A 15,790-nucleotide genomic window follows, 5' to 3' on the forward strand; every position below is an offset into this window, starting at 1 on the left:
ACCTAACTGACAATGCAATGGACAGCTCAGCATGATTACACAGCAGGGTGTTTATTTTCAGGCAACTCTGCTTACACAACCCCTATCCCAGACAACAACAGGAACAAAAAAATGTAAATGTCTTCATTCCACTTCCAACCTTCACACTGGAGCCAGCCAACTGCTGATGCTCTAATCATCAGCTCTGAACTGTCACTTCCTTTTGGCAGAAGATCTTACAATATGGACTTCCAAATCCTGCTGCAACGTTGTTCTTAAAAAGCAACATTACTTTTAGATCATTTTTCTGAAACCACACCAATAATCTCCACATCTCCTATTAGAGCTAAATAATTTCCCTAATCTCTGAAAACCGTGGCATGAACTGCAACGTTAATTAAGTCTCTAGTTAAGCAAAACCACTCTCCTTGTAGCCTGATACAAGCATTAAGGGAGCAGCACAGCTAAAATCCAATGAAAAAAAGATGTTTTCAAATAGTAGAGGGAAGCTGCTATAGACAGCAGCTCTAGACCACAGTGAGAAGTGCTTTATTTCCAGAGAGAAAGTAAAGCAAATGAAAAAGGTAGCTTGTGAAAAAGAGTTTTCATTACTCTACGCGTCTCTACAGGTGAATGCATTCCTCATCACACCAACCAAAGAAATAGCAACTTAAGGTGAAATCATTGCCTAGAGACTGTTTTTGTTCTGAGGACCAAAATGTAAACAGACACTGAGCTGGGCCTCTCTTCACAGTCTTAAAGAAAGCAGCATAAAGAAAGCTGAGCTGAAAGCTACTCCTCCTAGATCAATGGTGTGATTAAGGCAACTTGGCCCTCCGTCCCATCACAGGGTTTGATTGTCACCAACATAGACGAAGAAAACACAGTTCTTACTCTCATGATGGCTTGCTTGCAGCGAGAATCCATTTCAACTTTCTGCAGCACTCGTAGTAAGTCCCCAACGCTGACATAGGACCTATTTAAAATAGGATGGGCCCTGAAACAGGTAACTGTCTTGATGGCAAAAATAGCTGTTCCAAATGCATTCCTGTCTCTTTCTTTTTTTGAAAAGCAGATAAAATTAGAAGTAGAAAAAAAAGGAAACAGAGCCCATAAGAGTCCCAAACAGTGTATTATGAACACCCAGTTAAAGAAAAAATAAAAGAGTTGAGCAACAAACTGCCATTTTTCAAGGAGGGATCCTCAGTAAATACACTAAACAAAACGGATGACCAAAAATCTGCTCTTTTCTGCTAGATAATCTACTGTTTCAACATTCTTCACTTACTGTTGTGCATCAGCAGGAGTCTCTTTTGGGGAAGAAAGCACTTCAAACGCAGCCCGGATTCCCAGTCGCCTCCTGATGAGGGAGGACTGAACCGATTTCTGGACAGTAATGACACCACAGAGGAGACAATTCACTTACACTTGTTTAAAGGAAATCCAACTAGATGATACAAATAAGACCTGTAAATTATTTGCCCAGCCCTTAGACAGAACCTACTGCAATCCTCCGAAAGGGCCATACCTGTTCAACTGAAATAATTTTTCAGGATGGCAAGATACTCTTCTTTCTCCCACCACCAAAGTCCCCATCATTAGCCACTGATCTAGTTGTCCAGATACTGGGTCCAACCAGACTGACACTCCACAGCTTAAAAGGAATACCACAAAGAGTCATAGGCTTAAATCAGTGAAGCCCATTTCTACCAGAAGGACTTGGGGAAGATCAGGGCTACCCAGCTCCTCCTGCTGTACTATGTCCTGTGGTCAGATAATACACTGATCTTCTGGCACACACCCCAGATTTGTGATTAAAGATCAGAATAGGCGACTTCCCTAGGCCTCGCTCCCCTCAAGAACTCCATGTACAAGAAGAAAGGAAGCAAGCAAGCAAACAAGTCTCTGGAGTTCAAGTAAACATCCAGGTCATGGTTTATTTTTAATTCTGGATTGCATAGGCACATGCCTTTCTGGAGACAATGGCAACAGCAAAGCTCAAGTACTCACAGCAATTCACACTACTGTGCAAAGAGAAGAGTTAGACAGGTTGTCCAACTGCAGCTTCTTACCAAAAAGAAGCCAGAGCCACAGTTTTTTGTGCTTCATTTTTTTCATAGTAAGCACTTTCAAACTCAGCTACTTTATTGGGAGTCAGATTATGGCACGTTCTCACATGAGAAAGAAGAAAATGGAGAAAGAAGGGAAGAAACAGAGCAAGAGGAAAGGATTACAAAAATTCTTCTTTGCACATACTACGTTTAAACACCCCTCTCCCACAAGAGCTTGAGGGCGATTCATTCCGTGTAATATTGCCTAAAGCTTACTATCCAACAAGCTTTACCTTCTCTCTGGAGCTCTCCTAGAGCAGCTATTATTTCACTCTTCCCCCCAAGCCCTCAGCTCCACTCCTCCTTTGAAGGGCTGACTAAACTATAAGGCTATGTAAATAAGGGGAAAGAACTATAAGACTATAGGTAAGTAAAGAAGGAAGTAAGTAAGAGGAGCAACTGTAAGACTATAAGTAAGTAAGGGGGAAATCACACCCAAAATCAAAGTCACTGAGTTTCCCCTGCCACCAAACCTGAAGGAAGCTATGTGCATGAGAAAAGACCAGTTGGAATGTACACAATCAGGAACCGCTGTTCACTCCAAGCTACAGAGGCCATCACCATACTGGCAGAAAGGGGAAGAAGCTTAACCTACAGCCCAGAGGTTTAACTGTCAGACTCCAGTGCTTTTGCATAGCACCTGACTCAGCTTTACCAAAAACATTGCTGTTGAGCTGTGAAGTTTTATAAAATATGCAAGAGGAAAGTAAAAAAAAAACCACAGGTGGAAGTTAAACTGTTGAAGAACTAACTCAAGACTCGAGAGAAAAATTTCACCATGAAAGTTACAAAGCTCAAAAAAAAAAAAAAATCTCAGTTTGATGGCACCTCAGCAAGATCAAGCCTCAGCCTGTTCTGAGGAGCAAAAGACTGACAGTTCCCCTTTTGACTGATGACTGCCTGACCAAAGATTCAGTTGCGTGCCATCAATGTGATAATCACTAATACTTAGCCTAGCACTGTATTATTTCTATGAATCTACTACATGTGTTAACTGCTAAGTAACTGTGGTGCACCTTGGATGCTCTGTATTCATTGCTGGAGATAAACCCAGTTCTGGAGATCTCCAGCTGCACCCATGGAGCCTCTTCCTTCCACCACCTGTCCAGCCAGTTACTTGTTTTTTGGAATAGCAATAGGAAAGGCACAAATTTAACCTCTTGGATGAAAGATCATCTTGGTTACTGCCAATAATAAGTACTTCATTTGACTTGCAATGTCCCTGCTTTCTACAATACTTTTGCCTCAGCTCATTACAATTCCTCCCAGATAGTGCAGTTGAACAATCTCATGCAGAAAACAAAAGCACTTACACTCTTTCCTGCTAAGGGAATCCTGACTACACTCCCAGCTGGAGACTAAACAGCGGGTGTACATAATGGAACAAAGCACATTGCACAGCTTGTTAATAAAGGAGGAAGAACTTCTAGCGATGAGTTTAATCGTCACCACAGATTCCACACTCCTTGAACAACATGCAAAAGTACACTTACTTTGTCAGCTGTTACTTCTCTACTATAGACACCTGAGTCAAAAGAGGTCATTACACTATGCATCAGATTCACATTCCACAAAATGGAGAGAATCACATATGATCGGGCATCTTCCAGAAGCACATTAAAGTATTATACAGATGACTGCCATTGAACAGAGAGTAAGCACAGGTTTTTTATTTGAGACTGAATACTACCAAGAATAACTACTAACTACTACATCTGCTGGCAACTGTTTCTGGTACAAGTCAATCACAAGGCTCAAGTCCATCTTTTAGAGGCGGCAGACTGCCCTAATCATTCTAACATCACACCCACCCACCCACCATGGTAAGGATGAAGTAAAAAGTACCAAACTTGAAGATGTTTTAGTCAGTGATTCTTTTTTATTGAAGGCTTCTAATGCTGTGCTACTCAGAGAAATTAAGTGCTAGGATTTGCAACAACAGCTATTTAACTAGTACAACAGATTTTCTTCAGAGACCAAGGTTAAGTTACTTGTTCACTTGTCCCTGTTCAGTTTTATAATAGTTTGATTCCCTCCCGTTATAATCATAGTTGCACATCCACAGTGTACATGGAAGTATACAAGCAGGTAATTTTGTCATGGAAGAGGATCAAGCTACAACAGCATATAAGGGGAAAAATATCTACATCAAAGAACCTTTAGTATTTTAAAACTGTATCTACAACGAGGATGGGCATACTGCTTTAATACACAGTTGAAACTTTAATACTCAGGGCTTCACAGTTTTACAGTTATGGTAGAACATAGAAATTAGGAATACTTTACTCACAAGAAGGTATCCTCGAAACTGGTTGTATATTATTGCTGTAAGCAAGTTCATCAAAAACAAGTTGCCTATTGGAGAAAAAGAGGCAGTGAGAACTATTGAAATATATTTCTGTTTCTCAAAGAAGTGTCAACGTATGTAGTAAGTCAGATGTAAAATTTTAAACGGATTAGCTTTCTTCTGATTTCCAAAGTGTTTTTAATGTTTGAATGTGCCGTAATGTATCCATTCCCCTATGCTATGTTACTGAAAAAACCCAAACCATTCACAAGTGCTTTCCATGAAAATTATCTTGCAAGATACTACACAGTAATTGGGGGAAAAAAAAAAAAAAAAACCCACCACAAAAAAGGAGAAATTTATAATTAAACTTTCCTAGAAAAATATAACACTCTGTAACTGGTATGCACAACTGTCAAAGTCAAAGTGCATTTAAATTACTGAAGGCAAGAGGTAACTTACCTAATACAGTGAAGAGTATGAAGAAGATTGAGTATGCTCGATTCTTAGAATATGCAGGAATCATCACTGTGTCAGATTTAACAAAAAAGGAAAAAAGAATTTAATGCTTAAGATGAAAACTGGAGACCTCTCTCAATTTTTGGCAATTGGTAAAAGCTCTTATATAGCTCCACTTCAGAGATGCACATATAATTACACCAAAGGAAAGGCAAGAATCAAGTTACTAAAGGAATGAAAAAAATCTTTACATAACTTTCCTCTCGCTGTACTAAGAACTGTCAGCTGAAACAATGGTTATAGTCATCTTAAGATAATCTTAATCTCTTATTCTTTGAAAAGAGAGACAGGAGTTATTTCTGAAAGATTGCTCACCATCAGGATTATTTGCAGTAGTTAGCAGGACCAGCAGTGATGTCAGTGAATCTGGCAAATTCCGGAAATACCGCACCCACTCCTTATCCTGCTGGCCATCCTAGTCAAAGAGATGTTCATTGTTAGAGAAACACTGAAGAATCACTAAGACTGTCTTACCAAGGGCGGGGAAAAAAATATTAAAAACAAACAAACAAAAAAACCAGTCAATAATCAATTTCTTACACACACAATCAAATCTACCCCATGAAAAAAGCACAAGACAAGCATAAAAACTAGGACAATGTGTAGGAATACAGTACAATCACTTCACTTATTAACAGCCATTAAAAGACTTAAGGAAGAACAGCACGCTAAAACAGACACAGGAGGCTCCGTATAGAACTTATGTCTAGCTAACACCTCAGCCCCACGAAGAACAATAGTGTCACAAACAGACAATATAGGAATCCAAAGCCGCCCTTGATTGATATAGAAAGCCTCACCTCTTAGCCTGCAGGAGGTATTAGTGTATTGGAGCTAAAAGGACTCCCTAAACATGATTATATTAAAAAAAAAAAAAGCCAAACCCCCCCCCCAAAAAACCCCAACCACAGACTAATATTATCTTCAGTCTCAACTTGCATTATAAAAACTAGTGCAGAGTAGAAGCTACTTGCTTTGTTGCTACAGCATACTGTACCTCAGCATAGATGAAAACCTAATCACCCTGATTGTATACTCTAGGACTACACTGCAGGACTTGTCCAAAAGCAGAATACAATTTGAGGACAATATTAAAATAGATCTTGTCTATACTAAAGAACAGACACAAAACAAGGATGGCAACACCTGGGTGACCCTGCAGCCTCCTCAGTAATGAAGAGCTGCCTCAATAACTATCATGTTACAACAGATCCTTGCCTACAGGTTATGAGCTCCTCTCAAATGCCTGCAGCTCTGCTAGCATACTCACTGAGCGTGAAACGTCCCTCACTTCCCCTTTGACTTCCAAATAGAAAACCTAACATCCTCTGAATTAGTTATTTGCATAAAAGTTACTACCACTACTTGGAACAGAAGTTTTACTCTTCCTGCAGTTATCCCCTTACGTAGTCGGGGGCTTCTGTTTAATTACAGAGAGATCTATACAGAACACAGCCAGACAAGTTTTAGGTCTCTGTATTGAACATATGTGAAGGTTTACTTAAAGTATGAGTGCAAGGATAGTCCTTCACCTTATTTCAGAGGCAATAAATATTTACACAAAAAAGGGCACACAATACAAAGCAATATGCTATAACCAGCATTAGTGCATGTTACAAAAGTTGTTGGGCAGGTGGAAAACACGCAACTGTTCTATTTTGAAAAGATGAAGATTCAAAATGCTATGTACAGTATCAGTGAAAACATCACAGAGCTTAAACATCTTGGGTGGGGGGAGGGCGGGGAAGAGATCAGTGCTACAGCACCTGAAAAATATTTTACTAAGGTCATCAAAATTATTTTGTGACTCAGCGGAAACATCAGATGATCTGCTAAAGCTCTGATGGTATCCGAATGTTCAGCAAAAACACACTGGAGGCTGATCTCGGATCCTCCACGTATTTATTTTTTCCCCAAGTTCAAGTAGAGACAGCTAAAAAAAGATGCAGAGTGCGAACAATACAAACATGAATCATGCAGTACAGAACAAACAGCCCTTGAATCTGCTGCAAAGACTGGAAAAATGTACCTCTAGAGGACATACACAAGACAATGCAAAAATCTAGAGCTGTGGGTTTCATTACTAAATGTATTTTTAGAACTCACTTTCAGTATTTTGCATTGTTAGATACAATTAGTATGCATGGGTATTAGACTAGCAAATAAAAAAAGGAAAGAAAGACTGCTCTCTAATCTGTTATTTTTCACCTAAATGTATACAAAATCGACTGGTTCAGGTAAACAAGTTATATTCTCATCTGCTGGGAAAGCTCATAACTGAATGTAGATGTGACATACAGAGATAATACAAAGATAGAGCATGCAACTAAACAAAGGGGAAAAATAGAGCTCTGCTGCTAATTCCAGAAATTCTATAACATAGGAATTCAAGGAATTTGCCGATCATAAGGAAGACTAGAGGCAGGTTCAAGTGCAAATTGCAGTAGGATTGAAGGTGCAAAACTGAGATTAAGAAAAGGACTAAAATTACTGGGAGAAGTACACAACAAATCTTTCTGACCATAGGAACACATTTATGGAAGACCTTAGAAAGTAAGGACCAAAAAAAAAAAAAAAAAAAATCTAAGCATGATACATTAAGATACAGGAAGTTTAGGAGGGAGGGAACATACCAAGAGCACTGGAACACAAAAGTGATTTTAACCACAAAATTTCAAATTTGCTTTTCGGAAGCAGGAAGAGAAAAGCAGAGGAAAAAAACAAAGAGATCAGAAACCAAGATATTGGAGGAATGCAGGCAAAACCAGGCAAAAACCTACCAAGGCATGACCAGGGATACCAGTATTGGAAGATAAGAAAACATAGAAGGAACTAAACTTAGCAAAAAGCTAGATAAGGAAAAGAGAAAAGAAGTGAGTGATAATATAAACAAAAAAAGTGACAAGATTAAGAGCTTTGGACACAGAACAGCATAGGAGGTTTCAACAAAAGCAGAGAAAGTAACTCGAAGCATCAAACTGGAGAACTGTATAAGGAAGCCTCTTGTATAAACAGCCTTTAAATTTCTCACCTGTGATAATGGCATCAATACCAGTAATACAAAGGACCATAAATAAAGATGTCAACCACATTTTAGAACGGAACCATCTAACTTCACTCTGAGCAGCTGAGCTAGACTAATAAAATAATATGCCACAGCTTACAGCAAGAGTGAAAGATTTCAGTTGTGGAGTAGGAAGGAGCATTATCACTTAAGAAACAAAGTGCAGTCTGGAAAAACGTCTTCACTAAAGGATGAAGAGATGCTAACACTATTCTGAGGCGCCTTCTAATGCACACTTACATAAACAGCACTCTGCATGGATACTATGCACACATTAAATCTCTCTAAATGAACTTTAAACTCATCCCAGTAAGTCTAACAAGGTAACACGACCTTTTCAGGGGAAACAAGTTTCACCAGTTTGATTATAAAACTAGACATGCAGCAGCTATGCAAGTCAAGTCAAAAAAACCCACCGAGGTCTACCAAGGCATAAATATAATTGGTTACCTTTGTTCGAGCAAACAGCAGCATGGCAAACATGGTAAAGAGAGACAGATGAACAGCTAGTAGTAGAACAACACTGTTGGAAAGAAAACAGATCATACACATTGATACCAACTTTATCTTATTCTTAATATCTTTCACTAAAAATGCAAAAGGATGCCACAAAGAAAACCAGGAGTATTTTTAAGAAGCTATACAGAAATAACAGAAGATGATCTAAGTTTTGATTCAGAGTAAGAACCACACTCGTTCAGGACTCCTCCTCAGCATGCGCTTAGACAGTTGTGAGGTCAATGCGATTCTAACACTTGTTTTTCTAGAGTTAGGACTATATTTATACCCTCCAATCAAAATACAACATCTTGGCTTACATTCACTTTTGATTCTCCTGGCACTTGTTAGTTAAAAAGTAACAGGCAAGGACAGTGAGTTCTATAAGCTGTACACATGCACAACACATGTCACAAGAGCAGTCCTCTTTCAAAAAGCATCATGCTGCCTGGTTATGATTTCACCAGTGGGGTTTCCAGTTGAAAGTTTTCAATGACAGTAAAATTTAATAAATGTATTGCTAAAATCATTTAGAAATTAAAAAGCTGAAGGAAAGCACTATGAAGACGTAAAGAAAGAGGTATCTTGTTGTGTGGCACTCATGACTGAAGACGAGTACATGTGTGTCTACCCATACCTCCGAGAGGCTACCTCGGAGAAACACGGCATAGACCTTTGCCCAGACGATGCCTCAGTTCTTCCCTTACAAAGGGGCTGTATGTAACATATACAGAATTAAAAAACCCCACTCAACTAGCATCAAAAACCTTATCTGTCACACACAGAGTCATGTCACACGCGTTCTAGTGAAATTTTACAGACGAAAGGAACCAAAAAGTTAACACAACACTTCATCCATTACTACCTGATCTCACCAACCACTTAGCTAGACCATCCAGAAGGAAGCTACTCAGACGTCACACTCCAGAATACTAAGGGTAACTACACGCTTGCTGTGAAAGGATGTTTTCTATGCTATTGCCTACCTTGCCATTTCAGGCAATGTGCTGTTGATACTTTTTAATGTTTTCTTCATCATAGAAGAATTCTGAAGAAGAAAGAAAGGACGAAGAATTCTTCTTATTCTCACATCCTGCAAAAAAACAACAGATCAGACACTGACTTCCCATAAGACTCGCGCCACAAATATTTTTAATACAAGTTTGTCAAAAAACATTGATGCACTGTTGACTTTGTTGACACATGTAACATAAAAAGGCTGTGCTCAGCAGCAAAATGCGTCCCACTGAAGTCACAGAACAGGCAAAAGATATTTTATACATATGGGTGCCTCGTTAAAAGAATGAGAGATTGCTTAGAAAATGCACATTGACATTTCAATAGCCTCATCAGGCCACTAATTATAAGCAATCTAACTTTACTGCTGGGTAGACATAACAAGCAGGCCAAGAGACAGCATTTTCGTATTTTCTGCCAAGGCCCATTTCAAGAAGGGAATTAATAGCAAGCTACTTTCAATAAAAACAGATACACATTTTGAAAATAAGCACCTGATTTCAATTTTCAGCTTTTTTTTTTTAATAATTAAAGGGCCTGCTTATTATCCAGCAGTTTCTGCCTCTGACAAGACTCAAACAGGTGATTGCCTTTATTTTCCTTAACATATACTAAAGCAATTAAGCTATTTGATTCTTGAATGCAAGACACTTGCCAGCCTTTAAGTTATTCCTGTGACTTATCAGCTACTTTCTTCCTCGTTATTCCTTTGTTCATACATCCCAGCAGTTACAGTACTCCTTCTGCCACTGCTTTGTGTGGGAGGCTCCTGTTCAAACTAAAAACTAATTGTCCACTACCACACCTAAAGATTTTACAATCACTTCTTTCCAAGGCACATTCCCCATGTTATAAGCACAATCTTCATCCTAGATAATTAACTTCTTTCAGCTGCATTATATTTATTTGGCTTGAACATGAAAAGGACATATGCATTTCTTCTTAGAGTTAGATGCTTATAAGCTTAAGTGACACGTTCTTTCAACATTTTAAGATCATCTCTTTCATGGTACGTAACATCCTGGTCAATGGTGACCAGTGGTCAACTACAACCACTGAAGCATGAACAACTAAACAGTGGGTTACTAATAGTAGCAACTGCATCCAACCTAATCCTGACTAATACAGACAATAATATGAAATACGTTTGAAATTTATCTAAAGGCAACAGGTAATGGCAGTTGTTTAAACTATACAGTTACCTTTTACTTAAACTACACAATTACCTTTTACTTAAACATCACTACAGAGACTTCGCCACTGAATCAAGCAAAGAATAAAATTCTCCAACCGTATGACAAAATTAGTGCTATGCAACCAGAGTTTCCTCTATACTCTTTGAATGTTGACAGACTATAACAACAAAGCTTTATTTAATTTTACTGATGAACTCACATTTTATATTAAGAATCAAACAGAATCCCTTGAGAAGTTATATCACACCAAACATCTTCTGTGTTTCAGTGTATTATCCAGCTATCCAAGACCAAAAATGAACTATCTCACCCTCCACCCTTAATTCTCCAATATATCACACAGGCCCTGCTGACTATCCTTTTGCAGGTTCTTCTCCTCTGCCACTCTCCACCTCTAAGCTGCTGCTTGTTTCTGCAGAAAGCAGTTCTTACCTCTGTGCAGAAAAGACTCAGTGATACAATCCAATCAGTAAGGGAAACAATTAATGTCAGTATATAAGCCATCAGCCATTTATTTTTCCAAAATTCTTCCCATCCAATTAAATAACTCTGGGGAGGAAAAAACAAAACAAAACAACTTTTTTAGCAGCTATCAGCAATCCTGGTTAACAGGGGAGGTCCCTGATGACTGGAGGCTTGCCAATGTGACGCCCATCTACAAGAAGGGCCGGAAGGAGGACCCGGGGAACTACAGGCCTGTCAGCCTGACCTCGGTGCCGGGAAAGATTATGGAGAGGTTCATATTGAGTGAACTCAACAGGCAAGTGCAGGTCAACCAGGGGATCAGGCCCAGCCAGCATGGGTTCATGAAAGGCAGGTCCTGCTTGACCAACCTGATCTCCTTTTATGACCTGGTGACCCGCCTGGTAGACGATGGAAAGGCTGTGGATGTCATTTACCTGGACTTTAACAAAGCTTTTGACACAGTCTCCCATAATATTCTCCTTGGGAAGCTGGCAGCTCATGGCTTGGACGGGTGTAGTCTTTGCTGGGTAAAGAACTGGTTGGGTGGCCGAGCCCAGAGAGTAGTGGTAAATGGAGTTAAGTCTAGTTGGTGGCTGGTCACAAGCAGTGTCACCCAGGGCTCGGTTTTGGGGCCAGCTTTGTTTAATATCTTTATTAACGATTTGGATGAGGGGATTGAGTGCACCCTCAGTAAGTTTGCAGACAACACCAAATTGGGTGTGAGTGTTGATCTGCTGGAGGGTAGGATGGCCCTGCAGAGGGACCTGGACAGGCTGGACCGATGGGCCAAGGCCAACTGTATGAGGTTTAACAAGGCCAAGTGCTGGGTTCTGCACTTCGGGCACAACAACCCCATGCAACGCTACAGGCTTGGGGAAGAGTGGCTGCAAAGCTGCCTGGCCGAAAAGGACATGGGGGTGCTGGTCGACAGCCGGCTGAACATGAGCCAGCAGTGTGCCCAGGTGGCCAAAAAGGCCAACAGCATCCTGGCTTGTATCAGGAATAGTGTGGCCAGCAGGAGCAGGGAGGTGATTGTCCCCCTGCACTCGGCACTGGTGAGGCCGCACCTGGAATACTGTGTCCAGTTTTGGGCCCCTCACTACAAGAAAGACATTGAGGTGCTGGAGCGTGTCCAGAGAAGGGCACCAAAGCTGGTGCAGGGTCTGGAGCACAGGCCTTATGAGGAGCGGCTGAGGGAACTGGGGTTGTTTAGCCTGGAGAAGAGGAGGCTGAGGGGAAACCTTATCGCTCTCTACAACTACCTGAAAGGAGGTTGTAGTGAGGTGGGTGTTGGTCTCTTCTCCCAAGTAGTTAGTGATAGAATGAGAGGAAATGGACTCAAGCTGCACCAGGGAAGGTTTAGGTTGGGTATTAGGAAAAATTTCTTCACAGAAAGGGTAGTCAAGCATTGGAATAGGCTGCCCGGAGAGGTGGTGGAGTCACCATCCCTGGAAGTGTTCAAAAAACGTGTAGACATGGCACTCTGGGACGTGGTTTAGTGGACATGGCAGTGTTGGGTTGATGATTGGACTGATGATCTTAGAGGTCCTTTCCAACCTTAATGATTCCTAGTTTTTACTTTCATTATAAATAACCCAGCCACCAAGCCAGGAAACATGAAATTGCTACTCTACCCTTAATTGGTTTAGTGGTAGACTCAGTAATGTTAGGTTAATGGTTGGACTGGATGATCTTAAAGGTCTTTTCCAACCTAAATGATTCTATGATATGATTCTATGACTTTAATAATAAATTCCAATACGCTAACAAGCCAGCACCAATTGTTTTCCAAGTATTGTAGTTTTATATCAGTGCTCATAAAGAGCTCCCTGAAATCCAAACAAAAATACACTGATCAGAGACTTTTTCTACAAAAACTAAATGAAGGTCAGTCGAAGTGAGAGGCGCACACAGGCAGTGTGAGAGGAACCTATGAATGCAAGGAAAATGTCCATTTAATAATCATAAAAAGAGATTTTTCCAGAAACAAATATCCAAAGAAAATTCCAGTTTCTGATTATTTCTATTTTGCTTTGTTTAAATGAACTGGCATATATTTGATTATTATATACCCCAATTTTTATAGCCTAATACAAGCATCTAAGCTGAAATTATGGTATTCGTAGCAAAATTTATTTTACTTATTCCACACAAACAGGACTGTATACTTCTTAGGTTGGAAAAAAAAAAAATTAAGGAAGAACTTTTTAATTCAGAAAATATGCACTTTCTGATTTCTCCTGAAAGTAAGGCTTTAATACAGCAAAGCCACCTCACTATGCAAATCCAAGATTTGAATAACGGTTCCAAGACATTTCTCACAAAATATAAAATGGAGAAAAGCCACACTGACTATACCTACTGAGCTGCCAACACGCCTAGTATTTCATTCAATGCCAGGTGAATGTGATGCTCACCTTCACAGACACATCGAGTATGAACACAAGAAAGCAAAGCAGCTCAATGCTTTCTGTTAGGCCACACGGAGGATTCCATGCAGGAAGGCGGTATCGTACATCTGACGTGATAGTAAGCGAAGAAGGCTTTTCAATGAAAACCAAAGCCAGGATTATAGTAATGGTTAAGCTCAAAATCCTGTTTGGATAGAGATGAAATTTAAACAAACAAACAAACAAAACCCCAAACCAACCCCCCCCCCCAAACAACCAAACACCCCAAAACACCAAATCCACAAAATGAATCAACAGAATAACAAAATATTTACAGTAAAGCAATTCTGTTGGAAGCAAATGAAGCTTTATAATATCATATTTAACACAAATGGGTTAGACCACAAAGCAGCACTTGATTAGCCTGCTGTTGCCTGCATTAGAATAATGTAACTGCTGACCACCAAATAACCTGAGGTGGCGTTCTTTTGAAACTAACATCAGCAAACAATCTTGCTACTATTTGTTTAGAAATAGACACTTGGAAAACTCTAGCACGCAGTGCTGTAAATCATGCCAATAGTCCATTCATACAACAGTCCTATGACTGTTCCAAAGAGCCACCTACATAATTACACTTTCATATATCTTGTTGCTTTCCACTTCCATCATGTTCACATGTAGTCAATCCACTTGCTTCCTACAGCAAGTTCTTACAAGGATAAAAGCAAAATTATCTAATTATTTAACAAAAAAAAAAAAAAGAAAGATGAAGAATTATTTTTATAAAGACTTACTCCTAAACGAAAAAGCCAAAAGAATACCGAGTTCTTACCACTGGCAAGTTCTTGAATAGTACCATCGATAAAGCCACAGGGATTTGGAGTCCACACGGTGATTTATAGATCGATACTGAAGGCAGAAAGCAAAAAGGATAATTCAAACATTACATTCAGTCTGTCTTAAAGACAAAGATTAAGTCACCAAAATAAACCAAGTTCTAATCAACAAAGCTCAAGTCTTGAGACAGTTCCAGTTTCATAACAAGATAAAGAAATTATTGTACAAGTTATGCTGCAGCCTACATGTGTGCAATGGGAAAGATTGTAACGAACTTTTCCTAATCTAAAGACCACAGAGATGCTCAGATAACCCAACTGTGTGGCAGTCATCTGAAGCAAGCATTATCATCATTACAAATAGCAGCATCTGTAATAATTCAGTGCCTATTCTATCTACTCGCCCAAAGGGTCCACCCATTTAGTTTACCTTTCCAGCATTCGTTCTATTCATGGATCTTCTTTTGTCTTTCTCTTCCAAAGAACCATAAGATGCAAACAATTTAATTCTGAATATAAGAGACCTCGACATCTGTCTTTAAATAAAACATTCTTTAAGTTCAAGGAGGTACCCGTGATTCTTCAGAATGGGCCTGCTTTTGCTGAAATCTGCTCAGCCCCTCCTCAGCAGCTGCTCCTGGGCTGCTGTTGCTCCACCTCTGCTGAGAAGTATCCACTTCCAGAAAGGTGTGCGCACCTTAAACCTATCTGATCCCCAGAAATCTCCCAACCAAAAGCTATCTGAATGCAGCAAGAGAGCTCAAGAACTGCCCTTCAGCATTCCCGCTGCCTGCAGCTAATAACTGGGAGATAACAGGATCTAGGAATCTGCAGTAACAGCCAGCAAAGGAGAGACAAAGAGAGAATGAAGACTTCCAAAGGCACTAAATTCAGCTGAAGCAAAAGAGTTCTAGCTTCTCCCTTGAATCTAGCCTTAAACTCTACCAGCTCTTAAACTATGCAAGTAGTCAGATTTAGAGGCAAATTACAGGGTTTGCTCAGATATTTTCTCTTAGCAGTAAGGCCAGTCACTCTCAAAAAAAAAAAAAAAAAAGCAAAAAAAAAAAAAAACCCACACCCAAAACCACCATCTCTTTTGATAGCCTTGAAGAGAAGACACTATTTTGTTGTGTGGAAAAACATGTTTCTCCTAGGCAGAAGTTCAGTAAAACTTGCATACCACAGGAATTTGGAATTCTGATTTTGTTTTGTAAATCAAGACAATGTTACACGGAGGTTGCCTGAACACATAAAAACTTAAAAGCTAGCAGAATGGGCGACGAATAGCCAGCATGGGAAGCATAATGGCTAACAAACAAGTTATATTTACCTGTATTGCATCTTCAATAAATACTATGGCTTGGTTTACATGAAGGTCATTATCAGCTCCAGTACCTATGAAGTCAAAAAGAAGTAAGAATCACT

At 39.7% G+C, this 15,790-nt stretch overlaps 1 protein-coding gene across 2 annotated transcripts in view; it reads right to left on the reverse strand.

Moving 5' to 3' along the window:
- LOC104028518 (glutamine-dependent NAD(+) synthetase) overlaps positions 1 to 15,790 on the reverse strand; it is a 57,881-nt gene that overhangs the window by 16,703 nt on the left and 25,388 nt on the right. Inside the window, exons 2-12 of one of the 2 annotated variants that reach the window (XM_009482062.2) lie at positions 15,696 to 15,760; positions 14,362 to 14,438; positions 13,554 to 13,731; positions 11,104 to 11,220; positions 9,445 to 9,551; positions 8,411 to 8,483; positions 5,212 to 5,311; positions 4,840 to 4,905; positions 4,381 to 4,445; positions 1,268 to 1,365; positions 874 to 955 (exon numbers count right to left, since the gene is read on the reverse strand). In XM_009482062.2, coding sequence (XP_009480337.2) covers positions 874 to 955; positions 1,268 to 1,365; positions 4,381 to 4,445; positions 4,840 to 4,905; positions 5,212 to 5,311; positions 8,411 to 8,483; positions 9,445 to 9,551; positions 11,104 to 11,175 — 663 coding nt within the window. In that variant the 5' untranslated portion in view covers positions 11,176 to 11,220; positions 13,554 to 13,731; positions 14,362 to 14,438; positions 15,696 to 15,760. Of the gene's footprint in view, positions 1 to 873; positions 956 to 1,267; positions 1,366 to 4,380; positions 4,446 to 4,839; positions 4,906 to 5,211; positions 5,312 to 8,410; positions 8,484 to 9,444; positions 9,552 to 11,103; positions 11,221 to 13,553; positions 13,732 to 14,361; positions 14,439 to 15,695; positions 15,761 to 15,790 lie in introns of those variants that run through there. The other variant, XM_075711779.1, reaches the window with a different exon arrangement.

Source organism: Pelecanus crispus, chromosome 6 (genome assembly GCF_030463565.1).
Source record: "Pelecanus crispus isolate bPelCri1 chromosome 6, bPelCri1.pri, whole genome shotgun sequence".
Lineage (NCBI taxonomy): Eukaryota > Metazoa > Chordata > Aves > Pelecaniformes > Pelecanidae > Pelecanus > Pelecanus crispus.